The 22,246-nt window shown below is 51.8% G+C and overlaps 1 protein-coding gene and 1 long non-coding RNA gene across 6 annotated transcripts; one reads left to right on the top strand and one right to left on the bottom strand.

Annotated features, from left to right (window-relative positions):
* Positions 1-1,795: 1,795 nt before the first annotated feature.
* On the bottom strand, positions 1,796-12,349 carry Cdkn1a (cyclin-dependent kinase inhibitor 1A). 4 transcript variants are annotated; one of them, NM_001434559.1, is given in 4 exon segments: positions 1,796-3,197; positions 3,783-4,238; positions 9,978-10,135; positions 12,217-12,349. In NM_001434559.1, coding segments are annotated over 2 exon segments (495 nt in total). In that variant the 5' UTR covers positions 4,228-4,238; positions 9,978-10,135; positions 12,217-12,349; the 3' UTR covers positions 1,796-3,147.
* A 37-nt stretch (positions 12,350-12,386) lies between these two features.
* Positions 12,387-16,883, top strand: LOC120098812 (uncharacterized). 2 transcript variants are annotated; one of them, XR_015645626.1, is made up of 3 exons: positions 12,387-12,536; positions 15,019-15,117; positions 15,948-16,883. It is a non-coding gene; the product is annotated as an uncharacterized LOC120098812 (long non-coding RNA). The 2 variants fall into 2 exon arrangements; XR_015645627.1 differs by having other exon boundaries at positions 15,914-16,375.
* Positions 16,884-22,246: the final 5,363 nt, after the last annotated feature.

The raw sequence follows: 22,246 nt of genomic DNA, 5'->3' as shown, positions 1-22,246 counted from the left end.
TCAGAAGAGGGGGTGGAACCAGTTTTTCAATGGAGTGACCTAAGACCATCAGATAATACAGGCATTTGCATTATGATTCATAACAGTAGCAAAATTACAGTTACAAAGTAGCAACAAAAATAATCTTATGGGGGTTGGGGATTTGGCTCAGTGGTAGAGCGCTTGCCTAGCAAGCACAAGGCCCTGGGTTCGGTCCCCAGCTCTGAAAAAAAGAAAAGAAAAAAAAATAATCTTATGGTAGGGGGATCACCACAACAGGAGGAACTGTGTTCAAGGGTTCTAGCATTAAGAAGCACTGATCTACCGGCTTGCCCACAGCCTGATCTTTTTTATTATATATGAGTACACTGTAGCTGTCTTCGGACACACCAGAAGAGGGCATCAGATTTCATTTCAGATTGTTGTGGGCCACCATGTGGTTGCTGGGATTTGAACTCAGGACCTCTGGAAGAGCAGTCAGTGCTCTTAACCACTGAGCCATCTCTCCAGCCCCCAAAGCCTGAGGTTATGGAGGCGTTTTTTTCTTACTTGAGGTTGCCTCCTCTCAAATGACTTCTTTTAAGTTTGTATAGAACTTGGTGTGGTGGCACAGGCCTTTAATCCCAGAGCTTGGGGGGCAGATGTGTGTGTGTGTGTGTGTGTGTGTGTGTGTGTGTGTGTGTGTGTAAGATCTCTATGTTCAAGGCCAGCCTGGTCTACACAGTTCCAGGAAACCCTGGGCTACACAGAAAAACCCTATCTCAAAACGAAACAAAAACAAAAACCTATCCAGTACATATTTAGTGTGTGTGTGTGTGTAGAGGTCAGAGGACAACTAGGAGACAGTTTGTATGAATCGAATTCTCCTTCCACCCTATGGATCCTAGGGATGGAACTCAGGTGGTCAGCCTACTGGCTGAGAAAATGAATTTAGTAATTTATTATGTGAGTACACTGTCGCTGTCTTCAGGCACACCAGAAGAGGGCATCAGATCCCCATTACAGATGGTGGTGAGCCCCCATGTGATTGTTGGGAATTGAACTCAGGACTTCTGGAAGAACAGTCAGTGCTCTTAACCCCTGAGCCATCTCTCCAGCCACATGACTTTAATTCTAAAGGCATCTGGCTCGGTGTCAGGGTCCTGGAACTCCAGGGAGGTTGTAGCACAGCCACAAGTTTAAGCCTTGTGTAAGCAACTTATTAAGTAACACAGGATTAAAAGACACATGCATCCCAGCTCCGAAAAAAAAAGAGAAAAAAAAAAAAGACACATGCATAAAACAATCAAGGACTAGAATGCTAATTTTTTTTTAAAAAATGAAATTGAGATCTTTCTGGGGCCAGTGAGAGACTGGAGGTTGAAGGCTGGGAGAGGCCAGGCAGAATCCATACAGGAGAAGTTTAAATTAAAACACACATAATAATCTGTTATTAATAATTTGTCGTAATGAACACATACAGAATGAAGGCTAAGGCAGAAGATGGGGAAGCAGCCTCCTGGCCCAGCGCCGACGAGGGTGAGGCTCCTATGGGCACATTAGGGCTCTAAGGGTAAACACGCTTGCCGCAAATCCTGACTAAGTTTGATATGAGGAAAAAAAAAAAAAAAACCCTACAAATTTTGTCTCAAAATGAAAGCAAAGAGCCAGGAGTACAACTCAGTGGTGGACTTCTTGCCTATCTTGCTCAAGGACATAGGTTCAAGTCCCATCACTGGTGGGAAAAATCACATATGTGTACCCTTGTAGACGCACACCCCGGGTGCATGCAAACAACTCCCCCTCCCCCCATTTCCTCTAATAACAAGACATTACAAATCATCTAGAAGTATTTATTGAGCACCAGCTTTGGGATAGGGTGTAAAGATTCGGGACAGTGCAGGGTGTGATCCCCACACGTGGGAGGTTTACAATCCGAGCGGAGACAGGGAGGGGACCAAAATACATGTTCTCCCGGCTAAAGATAAACAGTCCAGCTCAGGGTGTTACAGAAACAGGGGTGTTTGGGGTTGGGGCCAGACCCACTAAGTGCTTCGACACCCACAGGGGCTCAGTATTCAATACTGGGAAAGGACCAGTCACTGCTCAGTTCCTGTGAGCTCCCTCAGCCCCCGAGGCACCATCTTGGCCTGACTCCTTGTACAACTACTAAGAAATGGGACAAGTCACTGAGGACTTCAGCGGCTGGGGTCCCCATCCCAGATAAGTCCACCCCCCACCACCACCACACACCACACACACAGGGATGCTCTGGGAAGCCCGTCTCGTCACCAAGGACCTACCCTAGACCCATAAGAAGGGCAGTTGCCACTGGAGCTGCCTGAGGTAGGACCAGGAAACCCCACTTAGTGTACCCTGTGTACCCGTTCCCTTCTGGTCCACTGAGCCGTGGCGAGGGAAAGGATGCCTCCTGCCAACCTGGGGAGGGGAAGGGTCTGAGGAAGGGAGAGCAGCAGATCACCAGATTAACCCTCAAAAATAGAGGGGCAGCTGGCAGAGACCCACAGGGGAGGCGGGGTCCCCAGGAGTGGCAAAGGATCTTCACAGGTCTGAGTAAATGTCAAGGCTCTGGACGGTACGCTTAGGTCCTAACCGGGCATCTTTGTTCTAGGCTGTGACTGCTTCACTGTCATCCTAGCGGGCCTTAGAGATGACAAGGAGACCCCGAAGTCCTACTCAGTTGTCCAAAGTGCTATTCAGGTCTGAGGATCGCCCCCAGGTAAGAAGTGGCAAGGAACCAGGCAGGGAGTGGGGGCGGGGGAGGAGTTAGGGGGGAGGGGCGGGGATTGGGCGAGATGCGAGATGCAGATGGCATGAGGCCAGTGCGACCATCCCGCCAGGACCATCCCGCCAGGACCATCCCGCCAGGATCAGAAACACAGCTTGGGTTGAGAAGGACTTAAATAATGGTCTACATAAAAAAAAAAAAAAAAAAAAAAAAAAAAAAACAGCACTAAGGAGCCTACCGTCCTACTAATTTCATTGTTTTGTTTTGTTTTTTAAATAACTAAGTTTGGAGGCTGGGAGGGGGCAGGCAGAGTATATACAGGAGAAGTTTAAATTAAAACACAAATAATAATTAAGACACACTGAATGAAGGCTAAGGCAGAAGATGGGGAAGAGGCCTCCTGACCCACAGCAGAAGAAGGCGAGCCTCCCGTGGGCACTTCAGGGCTTTCTCTTGCAGAAGACCAATCGGCGCTTGGAGTGATAGAAATCTGCAGAGAGAACAGATGTCAGGCCAGATGCAGAGGGTGAGGGCATCATTCCCCAGACAAAGGGACATGTGGCGAGTCCTGGGGAAAAGCTACAGGGCACTACACCTCCTCCTCGTCAGAGGGCTAGGGCTCTAGAGAGGCTAGATTCCCCCACCCCCACCCCGCAAGCTGGAGTTAGTTATAGGAAATCGTGGACCACCCGGTGCAGGGAATCGAACTCAGGCCCCTTGAAGAGCAGTAGCCGTGCCATCCCTCCAGTCTTTCTCCCTTCTTATTTGTTTACTGAGTTGGCAGTACGGGGGGGTGGAGCCTAGGGCGTGGACTACTACGTCAGCACTCCCCACACACACACACACAAGCTCTTCCCTAGTGGGTTCCAGGCCAAATGCTCTACTGCCAAACCCCACACTATCCTGGGCCTTCCGTTCAAAGCAGAGAAAAAGGCCTGGATCATGTGACCGTCAGCTGTTCGCTCGGAATGGCTTGGTGCTGGCTGGAATGTTCTCTGCAAAGGCGATCCTCAGCAGGCGGCCTCGCCTCTCCAGGCCTCCCGCAGTATCTTGCCTCCCCTTCTCCTGTCCTTACCTGTTAGGCTGGTCTGCCTCCGTTTTCGGCCCTGAGATGTCCCGGTCCCGCCCGGGGAGTCTTCAGGCCTCTCAGGGGCGTGAGACACCAGAGTGCAAGACAGCGACAAGGCCACGTGGTCCTCCGGAGCTGGCCCTGGCCCCTGCAGCAGGGCCGAGGAGGTACTGGGCCTCTTGTCCCCTCCCAGGTCATCACGGCGGCGGGACCCAGGGCTCAGGTAGATCTTGGGCAGCCCTGGGCTCCGAACACGCTCCCAGACGTAGTTGCCCTCCAGTGGCGTCTCAGTGGCGAAGTCAAAGTTCCACCGTTCTCGGGCCTCCTGGAGACAGCTCGCCATGAGCGCATCGCAATCGCGGCTCAACTGCTCACTGTCCACGGGACCGAACAGACGACGGCATACTTTGCTCCTGTGTGGAACAGGTCGGACATCACCAGGATCGGACATGGTGCCTGTGGCTGAAACACAGGAAAGACCCAGGTCACTATGGAAACTACACTACCAGTCACAATCTTCCAGTTCCGGGGTTGGGGATTTAGCTCAGTGGTAGAGCGCTTGCCTAGCAAGTGCAAGGCCCTGGGTTCGGTCCCCAGCTCCGGGGGGAAAAAAAAAAACAAAAAAAACAATCTTCCAGTTCCCTCTGGTCCTCCTAGGTGCTTTCCCACCACACCAAGAGACTAAGGTGGGTGTTGAGTTCAGCCGGCCCTGCACCCCAGAGGTCACAGCTGATGTCCACAGAAGCCAATACGCTGCAGAAGCAGGGGTCACGGTCCTGTTTACACCAGGAAGACTACTAGCCAAAATCAATGACTTGTGCTAAAGTGTCCTTCGTGGGTGTCAACATCCCAAATGTGTGTGAATCACCAAGGTCCAGCGGTTTCCCAACAGTCCCCTATCCTGCCGTCCTTGGGGGTAACTCCTTCCTGCCAATCAAAAGTGCCCTGGACCTTGGGATAAGACACACAAACCATAGCATTGGGCACTGCTATTTGGCACCAGTTTATATATATGTGGGTACGTTGTCACTGTCCTCAGACACCAGAAGAGATCATTGGATCCCCATGACAGATGGTTGTGAGCCACCATGTGGTTGCTGGGAATTGAACTCAGGACCTCTGGAAGAGCAGTCTTAACCACTCTTAACCACTGAACCATCTCTCCACTCCCCACCCCCTTTTTGGCACCAGTTTTTTTTTTTTTGTTTTTTTTTTTTTTGTTTTTTTGTTTTTTGGTTTTTGGTTTTGGTTCTTTTTTTTTCCCCCCCCCCGGAGCTGGGGACCGAACCCAGGGCCTTGCGCTTCCTAGGCAAGCGCTCTACCACTGAGCTAAATCCCCAACCCCCACTGAGCTAAATCCCCAACCCAGCACCAGTTTTTAAAAGCGACACCATGTCTCTGGCCTCAGTTTCTTAGCCAGTGTGGTAGCATTCTCGGGCAGCTGGCATGTTGTCTGGGAGAGAGAGGAGAACACCAGAGCTGGGCTGCCTAGATCAAAATCAAGGCTTTGCTGGGCGACCCCCTACTATGTATCTTAACATCTCTGGGCTCCCAATTTGAGGATGAGCTCAGTGAGTGTAGCCCCTTGGAAAATGGAGGCTGTAATCCTCTCCACCCCCAGTTCTGCCAGAGCCTCCTCCCGGCCCCTCCCTCTAGACTGCCACTGACAGGTGCCACAGGCTGGAGGCCTTTTCCCAAGGATGCCTTGGGGGGAAAAGAAAGTCTGAAGGAGTGGAGCAGGGTTAGGGCCCTCTCCCAGGCTGAGCCACATCCTGCCAGGCACGTCAGGTAATCTGGAGTCTAGACACCTCCCAGCCCCGGGTGCGCCTACAGCCTGTGCCTAAGGAACCTGTTTTACAGAAAAATCATAGGTGCTGGTTGACCTGGCTCCTCTCCAGGAAGGAGGGATACCTGAGTGGCCGATCCTGCCTGCTCTGGCCTGACTCCAAGACGAGGAGACGCAGCTCCTAAGGAGGGACTGGGCTCTCTCGGGCATGGCTCCAGCCCTCCAGCTTTTGAGCTTTGCAAGGCGTGCCCTGTGGCTTCCTCAGGCGAGGCGCCCTGGACTCTTACCACATACAGCCCCAGCTCCTTAAGACCTCAAGGTGAATTTGCCCACAGCTGGGAGAGAGAGGGAGGGTACCCAGACTGTGATTCAAGGTAAGAAGCCAGGAGAGATGGAGACGCTGGGGCTCAGGGCACGGGGCCTAGCAAACAAAACGCTTTCTATAAAACTGGGTGTGGTGGCACACACCTGTAATCCTAGCAGTCTGGAGGCAGAGGCAGGGAAAGAAGTTCAGGATCCACCTTGGCTACCACATAGGGAATGTGGCCAGCGCTGTGGCTTCGATAAATACCTAAAACAGCCCCTCCCCAAAACGCAGCCCTTGGGAGGCAGAGGCAAGAGGTCTGTGAGATCAAGGCCAGCCTGGTCTGCGTTGTGGGAGCCTGGCTAAGAGACGAACAAAACACTGGACTAAGAAAGCTGTCCACTAAGCAGTGCACAAGTAGCAGTCTTCCTAAAACATGGCTGATATTCACTAGTTCCACTTCCTTCCTGTCCTCTGATGTCTTTGAGGCAGGGGCTCACTATGTAGGCCAGGCCGACCTGAACTCACAGTCATCCTCCTGCCTCGGCCTCCAGTGTGCCAGGATTGCAGTTATCACCACTGTTAATCGATGGTGATATCACATCCCTTTCGGGCAGAGCCCACCAAGGCTCAGAATGTGTGTCCAAAGTCACAGGGCTCACTCGTGGAGGGTTGAATTCAGACCCTTTTGGTCTTGTATTGAACCGTTCTCTCTTCTTCTCATGTTGAAAGGTATGACCAGAGGGGTCCATCAAAATCACTTTGGAGAGCTTTTTTTTTAATATAGATTGAGCCCCCTGTTATGGCAAATCTCTATGAGTTCCAGGTCACCAGGCTAGCCTAGCCTGTCTATATGGTATTGGCTGGCTGGGGCCTTATACTAAGACCTTGGTCTCTGTCTCTCTGTCTCTGTCTCTCTTTCTCTCTCTCTCTCTCTCCCTCTCTCTCTCTCTCTCTCTCTCTCTCTCTCTCTCTCATACACACACACACAGAGAGAGAGAGACAGAGACAGACAGAGAGACAGAGAGAGAGATCTATATAGATATAGAAATATAGGTTGGTGGAGACAGGGCCCATTGGCTCATTTCCCCAGACAAACCGAGTCGAAAAACAAGTTTGGTGCCCTTCCCCAGCGGGTAACTCACAGGGGCTAGAGGAAAAACAGAACACCAGTGGTCTCAATGCTCCTTAGGCACGAGGAAGAGTTCAGCCAGCGCTCTCTGGAGAAACTAGATAGTCCCCCAGCTTTTCGGAGCTGAAAAATCCCAGAGGGGCACGTTCCCCCACCTTGTCTCTCAAAAGCCACGCCTCCCCAACAGTCCGCTCGCACGCCCTGGTCAAAACCACTGGTATCATAAGCCCTCGTTTTACAGAGGCGACGTCTTCCTTCGCCGGCCATTGTCCATATTTTAATTCCCTTTAAGCCGCGGTGGGGGTGGCAGCAGCCGGTGGCACCACCCGGGCATAGCCGGCCTTGCTGTTCTCATTGCGGCCGGGAGGGCGCGCTGTGCGCCCAGGAAATGGCGCGCGGTAGGCGGCGCGTAGGCCGAGCAAGGAGTGGTGAGTCAGTTTCCTGCCCACCGCTGCCCGCCCGCCAAAATTGCTTGGGCACCGGAGCTCCGCGTCACCCTGGGGTGGGGAGAGGAGAGGGAAGGAGGAGGACCCGGGCCACAAAACACGTCACGATGAGCCCAGGCTTCCTAAATTCCCGCCTATGTTGGGAAACCAAACCGCGCGCGCGTGCGCGCGTACACACACACACAAACACACACACACACACACACACACACACACACACACACGAGAGAGACGCACACACGAGAGCAAAGAAAGTGCTCTTAGCTCTGGCCCCCACCACCTTGATCTCCACACCCAAAGCACGCGATGAGTCAGATCCTTGGAAAATAAAAATAGATGAGGGCGAGGACAACAAAAACCGCTGGAGTATCCTCTCTGAAGCGCGACGTAGGAGAGAGAGAGGAAGCTACCAGCGCGCCCCCAAATGCCAAACCCAAGCACAAAGTCTTTCCCGCACGACCAGGGTGCAAGTGTCACCCTTGTCCCCGGAGTTCCTAGTGGAATGGATGCGCCCTAGTGGGTACACTCAGCCCGGCCCAGCCCGGTCACCTTCCTACACTGGGTGTGGACTGGGTCGAGGGGCCCCCAGCTCCGGGGCGTCTGATGTACGGCACCCCGTAAGCCTCACCCCGCCGGGATACTGGCCGCTCTACAGTGCGGGCTCCTCCCGCGCCCCACTGCCACTGCTCCGGGTCGTGGTGGGCGCGGTGGGTGGGATCCTCTGCGCTTCCCGGGCTGGCAGGGTGGACAGGGCCCGCCCAGACTCCCTGTCCCCGAGGGCGCGCCGCCGAGCGGGGACCGGACACCGCGTCCCGGACCTCCCCGTGTCCCGGGTTCCCTGGGAACATACTGTGCCCGCCAAATAGGTCACTGTGCCGCGCGGGGGAGGGGACGAGGCAGGACGAGGCTATGCCCGGGGCAGGGAAAGGGGCTTCTGGGCTGCCCCTGATCCATCCCCAGTTGTGGCGCGACTCTGATCTCAACCCAGTGCCCGGGGTCTCCTTGTCACAATGAGTCACCTCCTCGCCTGTCCTCCAGGACGTGCCCAGGCACGATCCCGAGGGCGGAGGACACAGCTCGCGCTGACCTCAGAGCCCAGTGGGGTAGTGGCTACCGCGAAACAGGGCACCTGGTCCACAAGGGTCGGGGACCCAGCGGCACCCGTGGAATCGGAGAACCGCTCTGCGCTGGACTCTAGATAGACTTGCCGAAGTTTGTCACCGCCACCCCGTACCCCTTTCGAGACACCGTGGGCTTCATTCTCACGCCTTTGGCGAGCCGCACCTGAAATCCCAAGAAGCCCTGGCAACCAGAAGCGAGCTCTCGGTAGCCGGTTCCCGCCGGCCAGCGCTCGGACCGGGTCTCCAAGGACTGGAAGAGTGCCTACCATCCGTGGTCCTGGAGTTCAGACTCTGTATGCCGAGTCCGCAACATAGCCTGACCCTCGCCACACTCCAACATACCAAGTCTTCCGCCACCACGGACACCCTCAGACGCACACCCGTCATCCACCTGCCGCGGACACACCTGTGGCTCCGGCGGGCACACACAAATACACAACAACGTACCGGCGCCGGTGATACACCCATCGCCGCAGACACGCACACACACGAACACTTGTGGGGACACCCGCTGGGCTCAGCTCAGAGCTGCCGGGAGAAATCACTGATCCGTACCACGACGCTCTCACCTCTGAGTGTCTCGATATCGCTGTGGATCGGCGCCTGCCTCCAATTCCCCTTAACTCGGGCACTGTAGCAGCTCACACCTCTCGGCTGGTGCAGTTGGCGCAGATCTGCGGTCTTATAGCATCGGCCTGGCCCCGCCCCCGCTCCCGACCCCGCCCCCTCCCGCCTGGGAGGCAGGACCAGCCGCTCCTTCACCCATCCCTGGGACTCGCTGGCCCGCCCTCCCCTCTGGGAATCTCAGCCCGCGCCAGACAGCTAGAAAGGGGCGCGCGGCGAGAGGGCGCGCCCTCCCCTCCCCCACACCTGCTTGTCACGCAGCCCACCAGCAGAGCCACGCACATCTATGAACAGTACAGTTAGGGTTGGTTGAGCGTTTACAGGTCTGTCTCGACCAACTCTGGGAAGGATTAAATCTTTTTCAGATAACTGATGTCAGTAAATTAAAAACTTAGGCCTGGGGAGGTGAGTCTGTTGGTACAGTGCCTGCCTAGCTTGTTGGAAGCCCCTGGTTGGATCTCCGGCGTCCCATAAACTGGGCATGAGAATTCATGTCTAATAACAGCGCGCGGGGTGCCCGGGGGACGGGGGGGGGGGCGTGGAGAGAATTGGAGTTCAAGGTCCTTTTGACAGCTACTACCCAGATGGAGACCAGCTTAAAATATGTGACACTCTGTTTCAAATATAAATAAAGAAATCATTTGAGTATGACAGCAAAGGCCTGGAATCCTCCACTTGGGAGACTGAGGCACAAGGGTCGTTACAGGTTCGAGACCAGCTTGGGCTATACAATGAGACCCTCTCAAAAACAAAACAAACCTGTAAATAATGAAAATGGTGAGACTTACCCTGAAATTCCAAGGAATCCCACTATTTCTGGAGATCTTTCCCTCAACTGGCCCTCTCCCCCAGTAAGTTTCTCCTGCACCCAGACACCCACCGGGGCAGAGCATCATTGGGTCCAGAACACCATCTTGCCCTTGTTGTCTCACAGAAGGAAGCAGTCCTGCAGATGTAAAGGGTGCTGTCAGCTGCCTCAGAAAGGGAGGAGATCCAGCCCAGTTCTCAGAAACACGGACTACCAGGACAAACAGCCGGGTCTCCCTGCCTCTCACCTCTGCAGAAGACAGCATGCGGACATTTCTCACACCGCGGCACACACTGCAGGTGAGAAACTAAAGGCTCAGACAGGCTCGGGATCTGACTTGGATCACACAGCCAGGACATAGCTACTTCTTGGCCTCTGGTGAGCTGCCAGGAGCACTCTGCTTCACATTTCTTTCTCTGGGTCCAAAATGAGGGACATGTCTAATACCCCCCAGTTCCAAACAGTTCACTAAGATGACACTGATAAAGGACAATTCTAGAAATATCTACTGATGCTGCGGACAGACAAAGAAGTAAGATGTTATCAGTTCCCACCTTCTTCCATGGCTCTAATCAGTTTTTTTTTTTTAAGATTTATTTATTTATTATATACAAGTACACTGTCGCTGTCTTCAGACACACCAGACGAGGGTATCAGATCCCATTACAGATGGTTGTGAGTCACCATGTGGTTGCTGGGATTTGAACTCAGGACCTCTGGAAGGCCAGTCAGTGCTCTTAACCACTGAGCCATCTCTCCAGCCCTCTAATCAGTTTTATTTCCTTCTGCTTTGGGTTTTTGAGACTAGGTCTTGCTATGTGTTCCAAGGTGACCTTGTATTCAAGGCAATCCTCCTGCCTTACCTTCCTTGCTTAGAGTTAAGACTACAGATCTGAGCCATCACACCCAGCAGAAGGGGGTTTTCTTCAGACACTCTTATTATGTGGTCCAGCCTGGGCTACATAGCAAGACCACCATCTCAGCTAAACATAGTGTTACACTCCTATAATACCAGCACTTGGGAGGCGAGGGTAGAGGGTGGGGGGTGGTATTTGGAGTTCAGGGCTAGCCTGAGCTACCTGAGACCCCATTGCCAACCATCAGATAGATCTGGGGATATAGCTCAGCTAGTATAGTGCTTGCCTAACAGTTACGAAGGCCTGAGTTGGATCCCCAGTAAGGCGACATCTGGATAATGGTGGAACACAACTGTAATCCCAGCACTCAGGAGGCAGCGGTGGGAGGATCAATAATTCATCAAGGCCATCCTCAGCTACATAGCAAGTCTGAGGCTGGCCTAGGTTACAGGAGACCCTGCTTCCAAAACAAAAACAAACCCCTCTCTCAAAACAAACACAAACAGAAATGTTAAAACGCAGAGGCTGGAGCCTTAATTTAAACAAGAGATCTTTGGTTAAAAGAACAGAATCCTGCTTTGGAGTTGCTGCTGTAAGTTCTGACGTCTGCTCCCCATGTCTAGAGATCGCTGCCCAGACATGCCCAGGCTTCCTCCTCTGATTTAGCTGACCTAAGGAGGACTCCTCTCCTGTGGTGGGGGATGGAAATCTGGGAAGGGCTTGGGCCTCCCTCCCGACCCCCCTCGACAGCCTGGTTCTGTTCAGAAACACAGTTAGGGGAGCCCTGCAGACCCCCAAACCGGGACAGACCTAATGACCACTCCCACGATGCCCCAGCTCCTGAACCATCCAGTCCCTGCATCCAAGTCATCCCAGGGATAGGCTGTCACCGACCAGCACAGAATGTCCAACTGCCCAAATCCCCTTGGCCTACAGGCTTGTCAGATAGAAGTGACATTGTCTGTCTGTTTACTTTGGGAGAAAATGGTTTTAGTAAAGGCTTATACTGAATGGCTGAGCGCCGTGACCTCCTGTGCCTTCACCCTGTTGACGTTGGAGAGATTTTTAAAATAACTTCTGGCTTCCCAGGGCACCACAGAAGTACTCAACAAATATTTATTAAGTCTAGGACGACTCCGTCTTTCTAACAAACAGTCTTGGCCTTGCAACTGAATGTATATAGTCAGGCACACAATTGCACGTGAATGAGACCTTCAGACCTCAAAATGACAAATTAGGAAATTATACATACAATACCTGAAACACACACACCCCAGGCTCGTGCTCTCGCGCGCGTGCGCGCACACACACACACACACACACACACACACACACACAGACACGCACAAAAACACCCTTCACCTGGTACATATCACAAGATAGATGCATCCCATCTTATATTCTGTTAGCAGGAACTCGGGCTTGCATCCTTGGTTATCTGGGGTCTGTGCCTCCATTCATGCCCCTCCTCACCCCACAGCAGGCAGTTGGCTCTCCTCAGGTCCCCACCTCCCGGCATGAAGCAGCCCCACCTCTTCGGTTCCAGGGCTGAACAAGTCAAGACATGTTCCTGAAAGCCAGAAAGCTGGCTCCGACCCACCTCAGCCTGATGAGCTTCGGGGTTTGCTGCTGGTCTCAGAGAAGCGACAGCCAGGGATGGAAAGACAGAAGAAGCCATGCAGGTACCCTCTGAGGCTGAGAGCAAGGAAAACCAAGGGACCAAGGGCGATACAAGGAAGGCTCCGTGTTAGCTGCTGGAGCTACTCAGGAGGGGAGAGGAAGTGTGGTCGCCAAGATCACCATTTCCCAGAAAAGGACTGGGGAGTCCCAAACAGGGACAGCTAGATTTCAGAAGAAGTCACCTCCACACAAACTCCCGAGAAGTGAGACCCCAGAAAAAAGACAGAACAGAAAATGACCTAAGCACAGGGGCAGGAGAGAGCTTTTCAGATCCCTGAGAAATCAGAACTGACACGTATAAAACTTCTCCAGCCTCAGCTCCATCGTTAGAAATTTATGGGGCTGGGGATTTAGCTCAGTGGTAGAGCGCTTACCTAGGAAGTGCAAGGCCCTGGGTTCGGTCCCCAGCTCCGAAAAAAAGAACCAAAAAAAAAAAAAAAGAAAAAGAAATTTATTCCTGGGGTTGGGGATTTAGCTCAGTGGTAGAGCGCTTGCCTAGCGAGCGAAAGGCCCTGGGTTCGGTCCCCAGCTCCGAAAAAAAGAAAAGAAAAAAAAAAAAAAGAAATTTATTCCTTTGAGGCTCAGCTGGTAAAGTTGTTTGCCTTGAAAGTATAGAACCCGAGTTGAAACCCCAGCACCCATTGGAAAGAGCCAGTCAGACTTGGCTGCATACTCTTGTAATTCACAGATACACATGCACACCATACACACACCCACACACGCATATGCACAAACCGCACAAATGCTTGAGCACACACGAGTGGCGTGTATGCACACACTCATACACACGGACTCACATCAACATATAGATAACCCATTCACACATGCATCCGCACACACTCGCACATGCACACACACATACAGACTCACACCAACACACACATACACAGGTGTGCACGCACACACGCATACACACTGGAAGCATGGAACTAGAAGGGACTCCCGGGCCAGCCCACCTAACCTGGTCAGTGAGCTCTAGGCTCTAGCAGACCCTCAAAAAACACAAAGTGGTAGCCGGCTGGCAAGATGATTCAGCGAATGCCATGTTTAGGGTTTCTGTTGTGAGAAAACAGTGACCAAAAGCGTCTTGGAGAGGAAGGGGTTAATTTCCCCATCTATTTCCAGGTGGCAGACCACCCCTGAGGAAAGTCAGCGCAGAAACCTGGAGGGCAGGGACTTTAGAGGAATATTGATTGCTGGCTTGCTTTTCTCATGGGTCCTTAGTTTGCTTTTGTTATAGGATTCAGGATCATTTGTCTGGGGGGGGGGGGTAGTGAACTAGGCTCTAATCATTAACCAGGAAAAGACCCCACAGATTTGCCTTCAGGCCAACTCGATGGTGGCCTTTCCTCAACAGAGGCTCCCTGGTCCCAGATGGCTCAAGCTTGGGTAAGTTGACAGGGAAAAACAAAACAAAACAAAAAGTATCCCAAATAAATTATGGGACACTCCACTCCACAGAGTCTCTCAGGGGTCCGTTTAGGCTGACAGCAGCTATAACATAATGTAGTGACACCATCGGACTGTGAATCCTTGGTTTTGCCCGAACTGTAGAGAAGACAGGTTTCATTGGCTGGAGCCGGTCATGTGATCTTGTCTAACCTCCATCAAGAAGGAGCTGGGAAGTGTAAGTGAGCCCCGGGAGAAGTGGAAGGCCGGTGTCTAGGCCATGTGTGAAACAATGATTGATAATTAACCAAAAGGGATTGATTGTTCTTTTGGGCTCTTTTCAAGACATGGTTTCTCTGGGCGTCCTAGAACTCACTCTGTAGACCAGGCTGGCTTTGAACTCGGAGATACTCTCCTGCCTCTGATTCACGAGTGCTGGGATTAAAGGCTTGTACCAGCGCCGCTCGGCCATTGGTTGATTTAAATAAGGTCCGAGAGCCCAGTGTAGAACAGGAAGGACAGACTGGTAGAGTCTACTTTCCATTCTGGACAGTAAAAGGTTATAGTATTATTTCTGTAAACAAAGAAAGGGATCCGAAGGGATCAATGTGTGAATAAATGAGCAGAGTGTACAGAGGCCTGGAGGCTACAAATGGGCCACCCATAACCATTCATGAACTTCAGGCCTCAAAGGTACAAAGATGAATGAAACATGGATCGGGGCTAGCTCCCAGGGTACCGCAGCAGGACCGTAGCTCCCAGCCACAGGATTGCTTTCTAGGAAATGAAGGAGCAAGGGGGAATCTGTGGAGGCCTCACCTCGGAAGGGCATGCAGGGTGGTTTGAGAAAGAATGGGCCCCAGTGGCTCATATGTTTGAATATTGGGTCCCCAGTTGAGGAAACTGGGAAGGATTAGGGGGCGTGGCTTTGTGGGAGGGGTGTGGCCTTGGGGGAGAAGGTGTGGCCTTGGGGAGGAGGTGTGTCACAGTGTGCAGAAGCCCAAATCTTTCGCAACCATCTCCCTCCATCCCCCAAGGCCCTGGCTGTTCTCTCTGTCTGTCTCATGACTGTGTCTTCCCCCCCCCCCCCCGGAGCTGGGGACCAAACCCAGGGCTACTGCCCCATGGCCATGTCTGCCTGCCTGCTGCCACAGTTCCCACCATGACAGTCACGGACTCTAACCTTCTCAAGCTGTAAGCCCCAGTAAACTTTTCTTCTCTAAGTTGCCTTGGCCGTGGTGTCTTACCACAGCAACAGACAAGTAACAAAGTCAAGCAAGCAGGGTGGTAGTGAAGGGACTTGTAGGAGTATGTCAGGCAGGGAGCAGATTTGGGGAGGAGTTAGTCAGGAAGTCAGGAAGCATGGGTTCAGGAAGAGGGAATGACTTGTGGACAGGTAGGAAAAAAGATGGATGTATGTATATATGTGTGTGTATGTGTATGTATATATGTATGTTGTGTATATGTGTGTATGGGTGTATGTGTATATGTATGTGTATATGTGTGTATGTGTGTATGCATGTATGTGTGAGTGTATATATATGTCTATGTATGTATGGATGGATGTGTGCATGTGTGTGCCTATGCATATATGTGTATATGTATGTATTGTATATGTATGTGTGTATGCATGTGTATATATATGTATGTGTGCCTGTATATATGTATATATGCATGTGTGTATGTGTATGTATGTATGTATGCATTTATGTGTGGGTGTATATGTGTGTATGTATGTATGTATATATGGGTGTGTGCATGCATGTATGGGTGTATATATGTGTGAATATGTGTATTATGTGTGCGTGTATGCATGCATGCATGTATGTACAAATGTTTGTATGCATGTATATGCATGTATGTGTGTGTGTCTGTATGTATGTCTGTATGACGAGTCAGATGGCAAGGCATGTCCTGTCTTCTTTCACCCCTCACTCACATCTCTCAGTCCCTAAAGGGTTGTGACAGGCTTCCCACTGGTTCCCTGCAGAGCTGATGGTGTATATGGCTGATTCCCTCTTCAGGACTTGCCTCAGAGAGGAAGGCATTCAGGCTCTGGCCTGTCTGCATTGAAGGTGCACCCAGATGGCTGATGGGATGGAAAAGCCCAGATTGCTGAACCGACTTCAGGCAGGACCAGCTGAGCTGCCCAGGCCTCTGGTCTCCATCAGACCACATCTCCTCTTTCTGCCTAACCTGATTCTCTTTATACCCAGACAGGTGTGCACACTGCAAATGCACCCCTTCCCCTCATATCCAACCAGTGGGGAGCTTAAGTGATCAGTGAATTCCAAGGGATCCTTTCCCTAGGATATCTCTATACACCAGTAATATGATGATGATGATGATGATGATGATGATGATGATGATGATGATGATGGAAAAATTCTCTGTACTGCTTGGCTCTTTACCTATGTGGCTTTACTTAATGAAGACTAGAATTTATGCCAAAGGAACCAACTTCTTTTCTTTTTTTTCTTGTATACGTGTTTGTGTGTTCGTGTGTGTAAGTGCAAGTGCACACATATGTATGCATAGGTGTATGCGTGTCATGCCAAAGGCCAACCTTAGATGTCATTCCTTAGGGGCCTTCCTGCTAATGTTTCTTGTTTGTTCGAGACTTGGTAGCCCTGGCTGTCCTGGAACTCGCTCTGTAGACCAGGCTGGCCTCAAACTCACAGGAATCCGCCTGCCTCTGTCTCCTGAGTGCTGCTGTCCCCAGCTTCAGCTTGTGTTTCTCAAAAAAAAATTATTTTTATTACATTTTATTTCTTTAGTACGTGTATGCGCATGTGCGCATGGGTGCGTTCTGTGCCATGCATGGGGTTATCAGAGGAACCGGTCTTCTCCTACAAGGTGGGTCCTGGGGATTGAACTCAGGTACTCAGGTTTGATGGCTCTGTGGTGGCCAGCTCCCGCCTCTGCTTCCTGAGCACTGAGATTAAAAGCGAGTACCACTATACCTGGTCCTCGGGTCCTCGCCTCGTCCTTTCTTTTGTTTCCTTGTCTGTTGTGGTGTGAGGATCAAACCCAGATCACCGGGGCTTTAATGTGGTTTGTTAGGTAGAAACACATAATTTTAAATGGAGCTCAATCATTTTTTTTTTGTTTTTAAAAATATCTAATTATAGACCGAAGATGTGGCTCAGTCAACAGAGAGATTGTCTAGCACGCACAAAGTCCTGGGATCCAGGCCAACGTTGTATAAGTTGGGTGTGGTGGCACACCTGTCATCCCGGCACCAGGAGGTAGAGGCAGGAGGTTCGGAAGTTCAAGGTCTTGGGGATAGAGAAATGGCTTATGGCAATAAAGGGGGCACAGTGCTCTTGAAGAGGACCGGAATTCAGTCCCCAGTATCCATGTTGAGCGGCTCACAACCACCCGTAACTCCAGATCCAGGGGATCTGATGCCCTCTTCTGGCCTCCATGGGCAGTGCACTCACACGTATATACACATAATTAAAAACTAAATCTTAAAAAAAAAAAAAAAAAGAAAAGAAAAGAAAAGAAAGTTAGAATCATCCGTAGTTAGATACTGACTTGGAAGCCATCCCAAGCTGTTTCGGCAGAACAGCCCTCAAGACATCCTCCCTCAAGACCAGCTTTCCGGATGATCCCCAGGGATCTGAGAACTTGGCATTCTTTACTGGTTTTCTTCCCCCCACAAATTCTTTTAAAGCACTTTGCGAGACAAGCCCCAGCGTACAACATCAAAGTGCTAAGGATTTAGGGCTTAGAGCCTCTGACTGCACAGTGGGGCTATGGCCTCAGAAGTTCAGAACCACCCCTTCCCTCCCAACCCTGGACAGGTGCCTCCGGTGGTGTGGGAAGAAACAAGACCCCAAGAGCTGCTGCTGGCTTTGGCTGGAGAGAGTCCTTGCCCCTGATGTGGCTCCACCCATTCCTGTGACTCCACCCCCTCCTTCTCCTCCAGTCAGCGGCTTATCCTTGTCTTTGCCCTAAGGTGGCTTTGGGTTCCTCTGGGGTTATACTGGTACCAGAGCCACCCTGGAAGACACCGGCAGCTACTCTAAGCCTCAGTGATGGTAGCCCCACTCTGACTGCCGAGCCAGGAGGGACGTGATGCCTCTCTGAACCTGTAGGAGGACCAACTGTCAGGTCTCCTGGACACATCCTAGCAGCTGAGGAAGAAGCTGGCAAGGAGTGAGTGAAGCAGGAATGGCGCTAACCACTGACACAAACAACGGTGAAATGTGACGAGCGAGTGCTTGGCGGCCCAGCCTGGACTACCTGATAAGATTGCGTTTAAAATGAAAAACCAGGTGTGGCAGCACATGCCTGTGACCCTGACTCTTGGGCTACAGAAGCCAAAGAATTGCAAAGAGTTGGAGGTCGAGCCAGCTACTTCACTAAGACAGTAATTTAAGGGGGAGGAAGATGATTTCTCACACTCGTGAATCCAGGGAAGGTGTTCTAGGTGGCGGGGGACCGCTGTGTGGTGATTCAGGGGTCCAGGCTCTATCCATCCCACACCTTCCCCATCCACAGGAGCCTGGAGGTCTCTTCCCCGTGGCGGAGAGGGACGGGTCTAAAGAACGTGCGTGCGTGTGTGTGTGTGTGTGTGTGTGTGTGTGTGTGTGTGTGTGTGTGCATTTTGTCACCTGGCTCAGGAGGATTCAAATCACACACCCCCATACCAGTCCACAAGTGAGAACCCAATCGATGCCCCCCCGCCCCCTGGCTGCCCATCCCCACCCCCACCCCGCGCGCGCGCCCCCCTGGCTGCACAGGTCTCTATAGTTCCTGGCTGGGGACCCTGATGAGTAGTGGCCAACAAATGACTTGCTTCTTGCAAAGAGGAACAGCCTTGCAGCTGCAGCGCACGGGCAGACGCGATGTCTTCCCGCTCAGCTTCCTAAGGGTTCTTTCTGCTGAGTCACCAGACAGGGTGAGAGGACGCAGCAGAGGTGCCTCTGATATGGGCTCTTTTCGTGTGTGGGATCTCCCAGCTCCACAAGAAACGAAACCATAAGGTCCACACAAAGACAAAAAGACAGTGTGCTCCGCGTCTCCTCACACAGCAGGGCCCCCACTTCCTCCTTCTGGTACACAGCTTTAAAAAGAAAAAAGAGTTCGGTCCCCAGCTCTGAAAAAAAGAACCAAAAAAAAAAAAAAAAAAGAAAAAGAAAAAAAAAGAAAAAAAAAGAAAAAAAGAAAAGAAAAAAGGAGGGGAAAAAAAAGCTTAACATCAAAGCGGAAGGATTCACTGGACCCACGGGCAGGGAAACCCCTCATTTGGCAAATCCTTCTGCAATCCCCCGGGGGGCCTAGGAGAAGGATCGCTAAGAAGCCCCCGGCGTTTCTTTTTTTCTTTTTTTTTTTTTTTTTTTTCAGAGCTGGGGACCGAACCCAGGGCCTTGCTAGGCAAGCGCTCTACCGCTGAGCTAAATCCCCAACCCTGCCCCCGGCGTTTCTTACATTGGTGCATTATCCTCTACTAGATCTGGAAAGGTTGGGGTTTGCTCCCCGAGACCTCAAGAAAGGCCCAGTTTTTCTCCGAATGTTGACAGGCTAGAAACGGCCCCATCTGCTCCTCCTCTTTCTATCCCATGGTTTCTGAAAGGGCCTGCCTTTGGGAAAAAGGATCAAATTATCAGGTCTGGCAGGATAGATCTACAACGTCAGCCACCTGGGAGTCTGAGGCAGGAGGATGCCTATATAGCGATTCTGGAGAACTAAGGGAAACCTTGCCTCAAAGTAAAGCATGGAATCAAAGATTTGGGGTGGGAGTGGGGGGGGGAGGGAGCGCAGCTCAGTGGGAGGGCACTTGCCTAGCATGCACGCGGTCTCAGATTCAAAGCTCTTGTGCTGAAGCAAAGGAAATCGCAGAACAAAACAAAACCATCAGGGATGAGAAAAACAGCTGCTGTGTAGAGGGCAGAAAGCCTTGGTTTGATCCCACCCACGTACCACACACTGGGTGCTGAGACATAGGCCTGTAATCCAGGCGCTTGGGGCGGAAACCCAGGAAGATGAGGAGGTCAAGGGCATCTTTGACTATGTAGGTGTTCTGCGCCAGCCTGTGCTATACAGACCTTATCTTCAAAACAAACAGGGGCCAGATGGCTTAGAAGGTAAGGGTCCCGGCCACCTGTCGGGTCCAAAGGAAACTCCAGTTCCCCAGACTCTGGCTGTTAGGCAAAAGCCAGCATTCCTTGGTAACCAGTGAAGCCAGTTTCCCGTTTCAAAGGAGCCATTTCCCGTATCGCAGGCAGAAGTGACAAATGGCTACTATCTGTCGTGCCTGTTAGCATACCAAAGGCCATGCTGGTATCCAGGCTCCATATCACGGGGACCTGTCATTGAGCGCTTTTCACCTCCTCCCCTACTCTAAACTCCCTCCCTTCTCCACGTAACCCCTTTTCAGCTGTGCTCCCTCAGCTGAAAGAGACCCCGCCCTCTTTCTGTCTTCCTCCTCCCCTTTCTTGCTCTCCCTCTTAGGCCCCGCCCCTCCTGCTTTTCTCCTGGCCTGATCCAGTCTGCTAGCCATCCTCTCCCCCCCCTCCCCCTCCCCCTCCCCCTCCCTCTGCTCTGGACTCTTCCAGACTCCTCTGGCTGCTCTCTCCCCTTCACCATACCACAGAATGGTCATTCCTTCAGCTTACACACCACCAAGCCATAGAACCTGAGTTTGACTCCCAGAATTTCCATTTAGGAGAGAAATGACTCCTAAAAGTTGTCCTCTGACCCTCACCTGAGAACCTGGCACGTCTGTGCCACAAATACACACACACATATACACAACAAAATAAATGTAAGAAAAAAATTAACAAAAACGGGGGGGGGGACCCTCAGGTCTCCTGTACACCTCTACACTGAGACTCTCCACAAGACTAGAGGGACTGGAGAGATGGCTCAGCGGTTAGAGCACTCGCTGCTCTTCCAGGGGTTCTGAGTTCAATGCCCAGCACGCACATGGTGGCTGACAACTATTTATGATGAGTTCTGATGCCCTCTTCTGGCGTGCAGGTGTACATGCAGATAGAGCGCCATACACATAAAAATAAATTACTTTTTAGGAAGAAAATAGAAACCAGGACGGTGGGTCCTCTGGGGAGAAGAGCTGGTCTCCTGTACTGCCTATTCCCAGGACCCCCACATATGCAGTACACAGACACACACGCAGGCAAAACACCTAGACAAATCAAAACAAATAAATATAAAAATTAATTAATATCCTTTTTTAGCTGCATTATTTCTTGTGTGTCGACGTACACTGGAACAAGAGGACATCAGTGGAGGTCAAAGGACAACCTTCAGGACCAGTTATCTCCTTCCACCATGTGGGTTCTGAGACTCAAACTCGGTTTGTCAAGCTTGAACTGTCAAGCCCCTGAGCCCGCTGAGCCATCTCGCCAGCCCTTAAGATCTTTTTATATAATAATTAACACAATTAAAAGCTATACTCCATGACCAGGTGTGATGGTGCAAGGCTTCAGACCCGGCACTTGGGTGATGCAGGCAGGAAGGTCACAAGTTCAAGGGCATCCTCCTCTAAGTAGCAAGTTTGAGGTCATCCCTCCCCTCCCCCCCGCGGCCAAGAAACCAAAGTACAATAAGATTGGGTGCAGAGCCGCTAGCCCCGTGAGCATACGGTGGCCTGAAAATGTCTCCCGTTGACTACAAGCTCCCTCTCCATCCTCAATGACTGATTTAATCCCACAGAGCAGAGGCTCGCTATGTGGCCCCCAGTTCTTCCTCGGACTCTTCCACCTGCGTGGGGGGGAGAGAGGGAAAGAACTTAGAATAGAAGCTGTTGCTGCACAGGGGTGGGGGAAGGGGAGAGAGGCGGACTTGGGCAGCCGGCAGCTTAGCTCTCCCTGGCTGTCTGACCCACACTCCCCACGCCCAGGACCGAGTTGCCTGCACACCACAGCCACAGCATTCTGCCGGCCTTGCCCGGGCTTGCCTTTGGTTGCGTCATCCCCCAGCCTTGCCAGGGGTGCAGAAGTGAACCACCCACTCAACGCTGGAAAAACCAGCTAATTATATCACCAAAGACCCAGGGCAGGAGCTTGTGGACAACTTCAGCTGGCCTGGCCTGTTCCCACTTGCCTTCCACGAGTGTCCTTGACTAATATTTTTTTCCTCTCAAAATGATAACAATGACACCTAGCACCGGGGAGCGGTGACATAGCCTTTAATTCCCCTCACCCCGTAACTCGGGGGTGGGGGGCGGTTTAGACCTGAGGATCCAGAGCTCAGGGTCATCCTCAGCTACATAGAAAGTTTTGAGGCCAGCCTGGACTACGTGAGACCCCGTGGAAAAGATAGGAGTTGGGGTCGTAGCTCAGTTGATAGA

Source organism: Rattus norvegicus, chromosome 20 (assembly GCF_021556685.1).
Source record: "Rattus norvegicus strain SHRSP/BbbUtx chromosome 20, alternate assembly SHRSP_T2T, whole genome shotgun sequence".
NCBI classification, from domain to species: Eukaryota; Metazoa; Chordata; class Mammalia; order Rodentia; family Muridae; genus Rattus; species Rattus norvegicus.
This window is presented reverse-complemented; position numbering and strand designations above follow the sequence as displayed.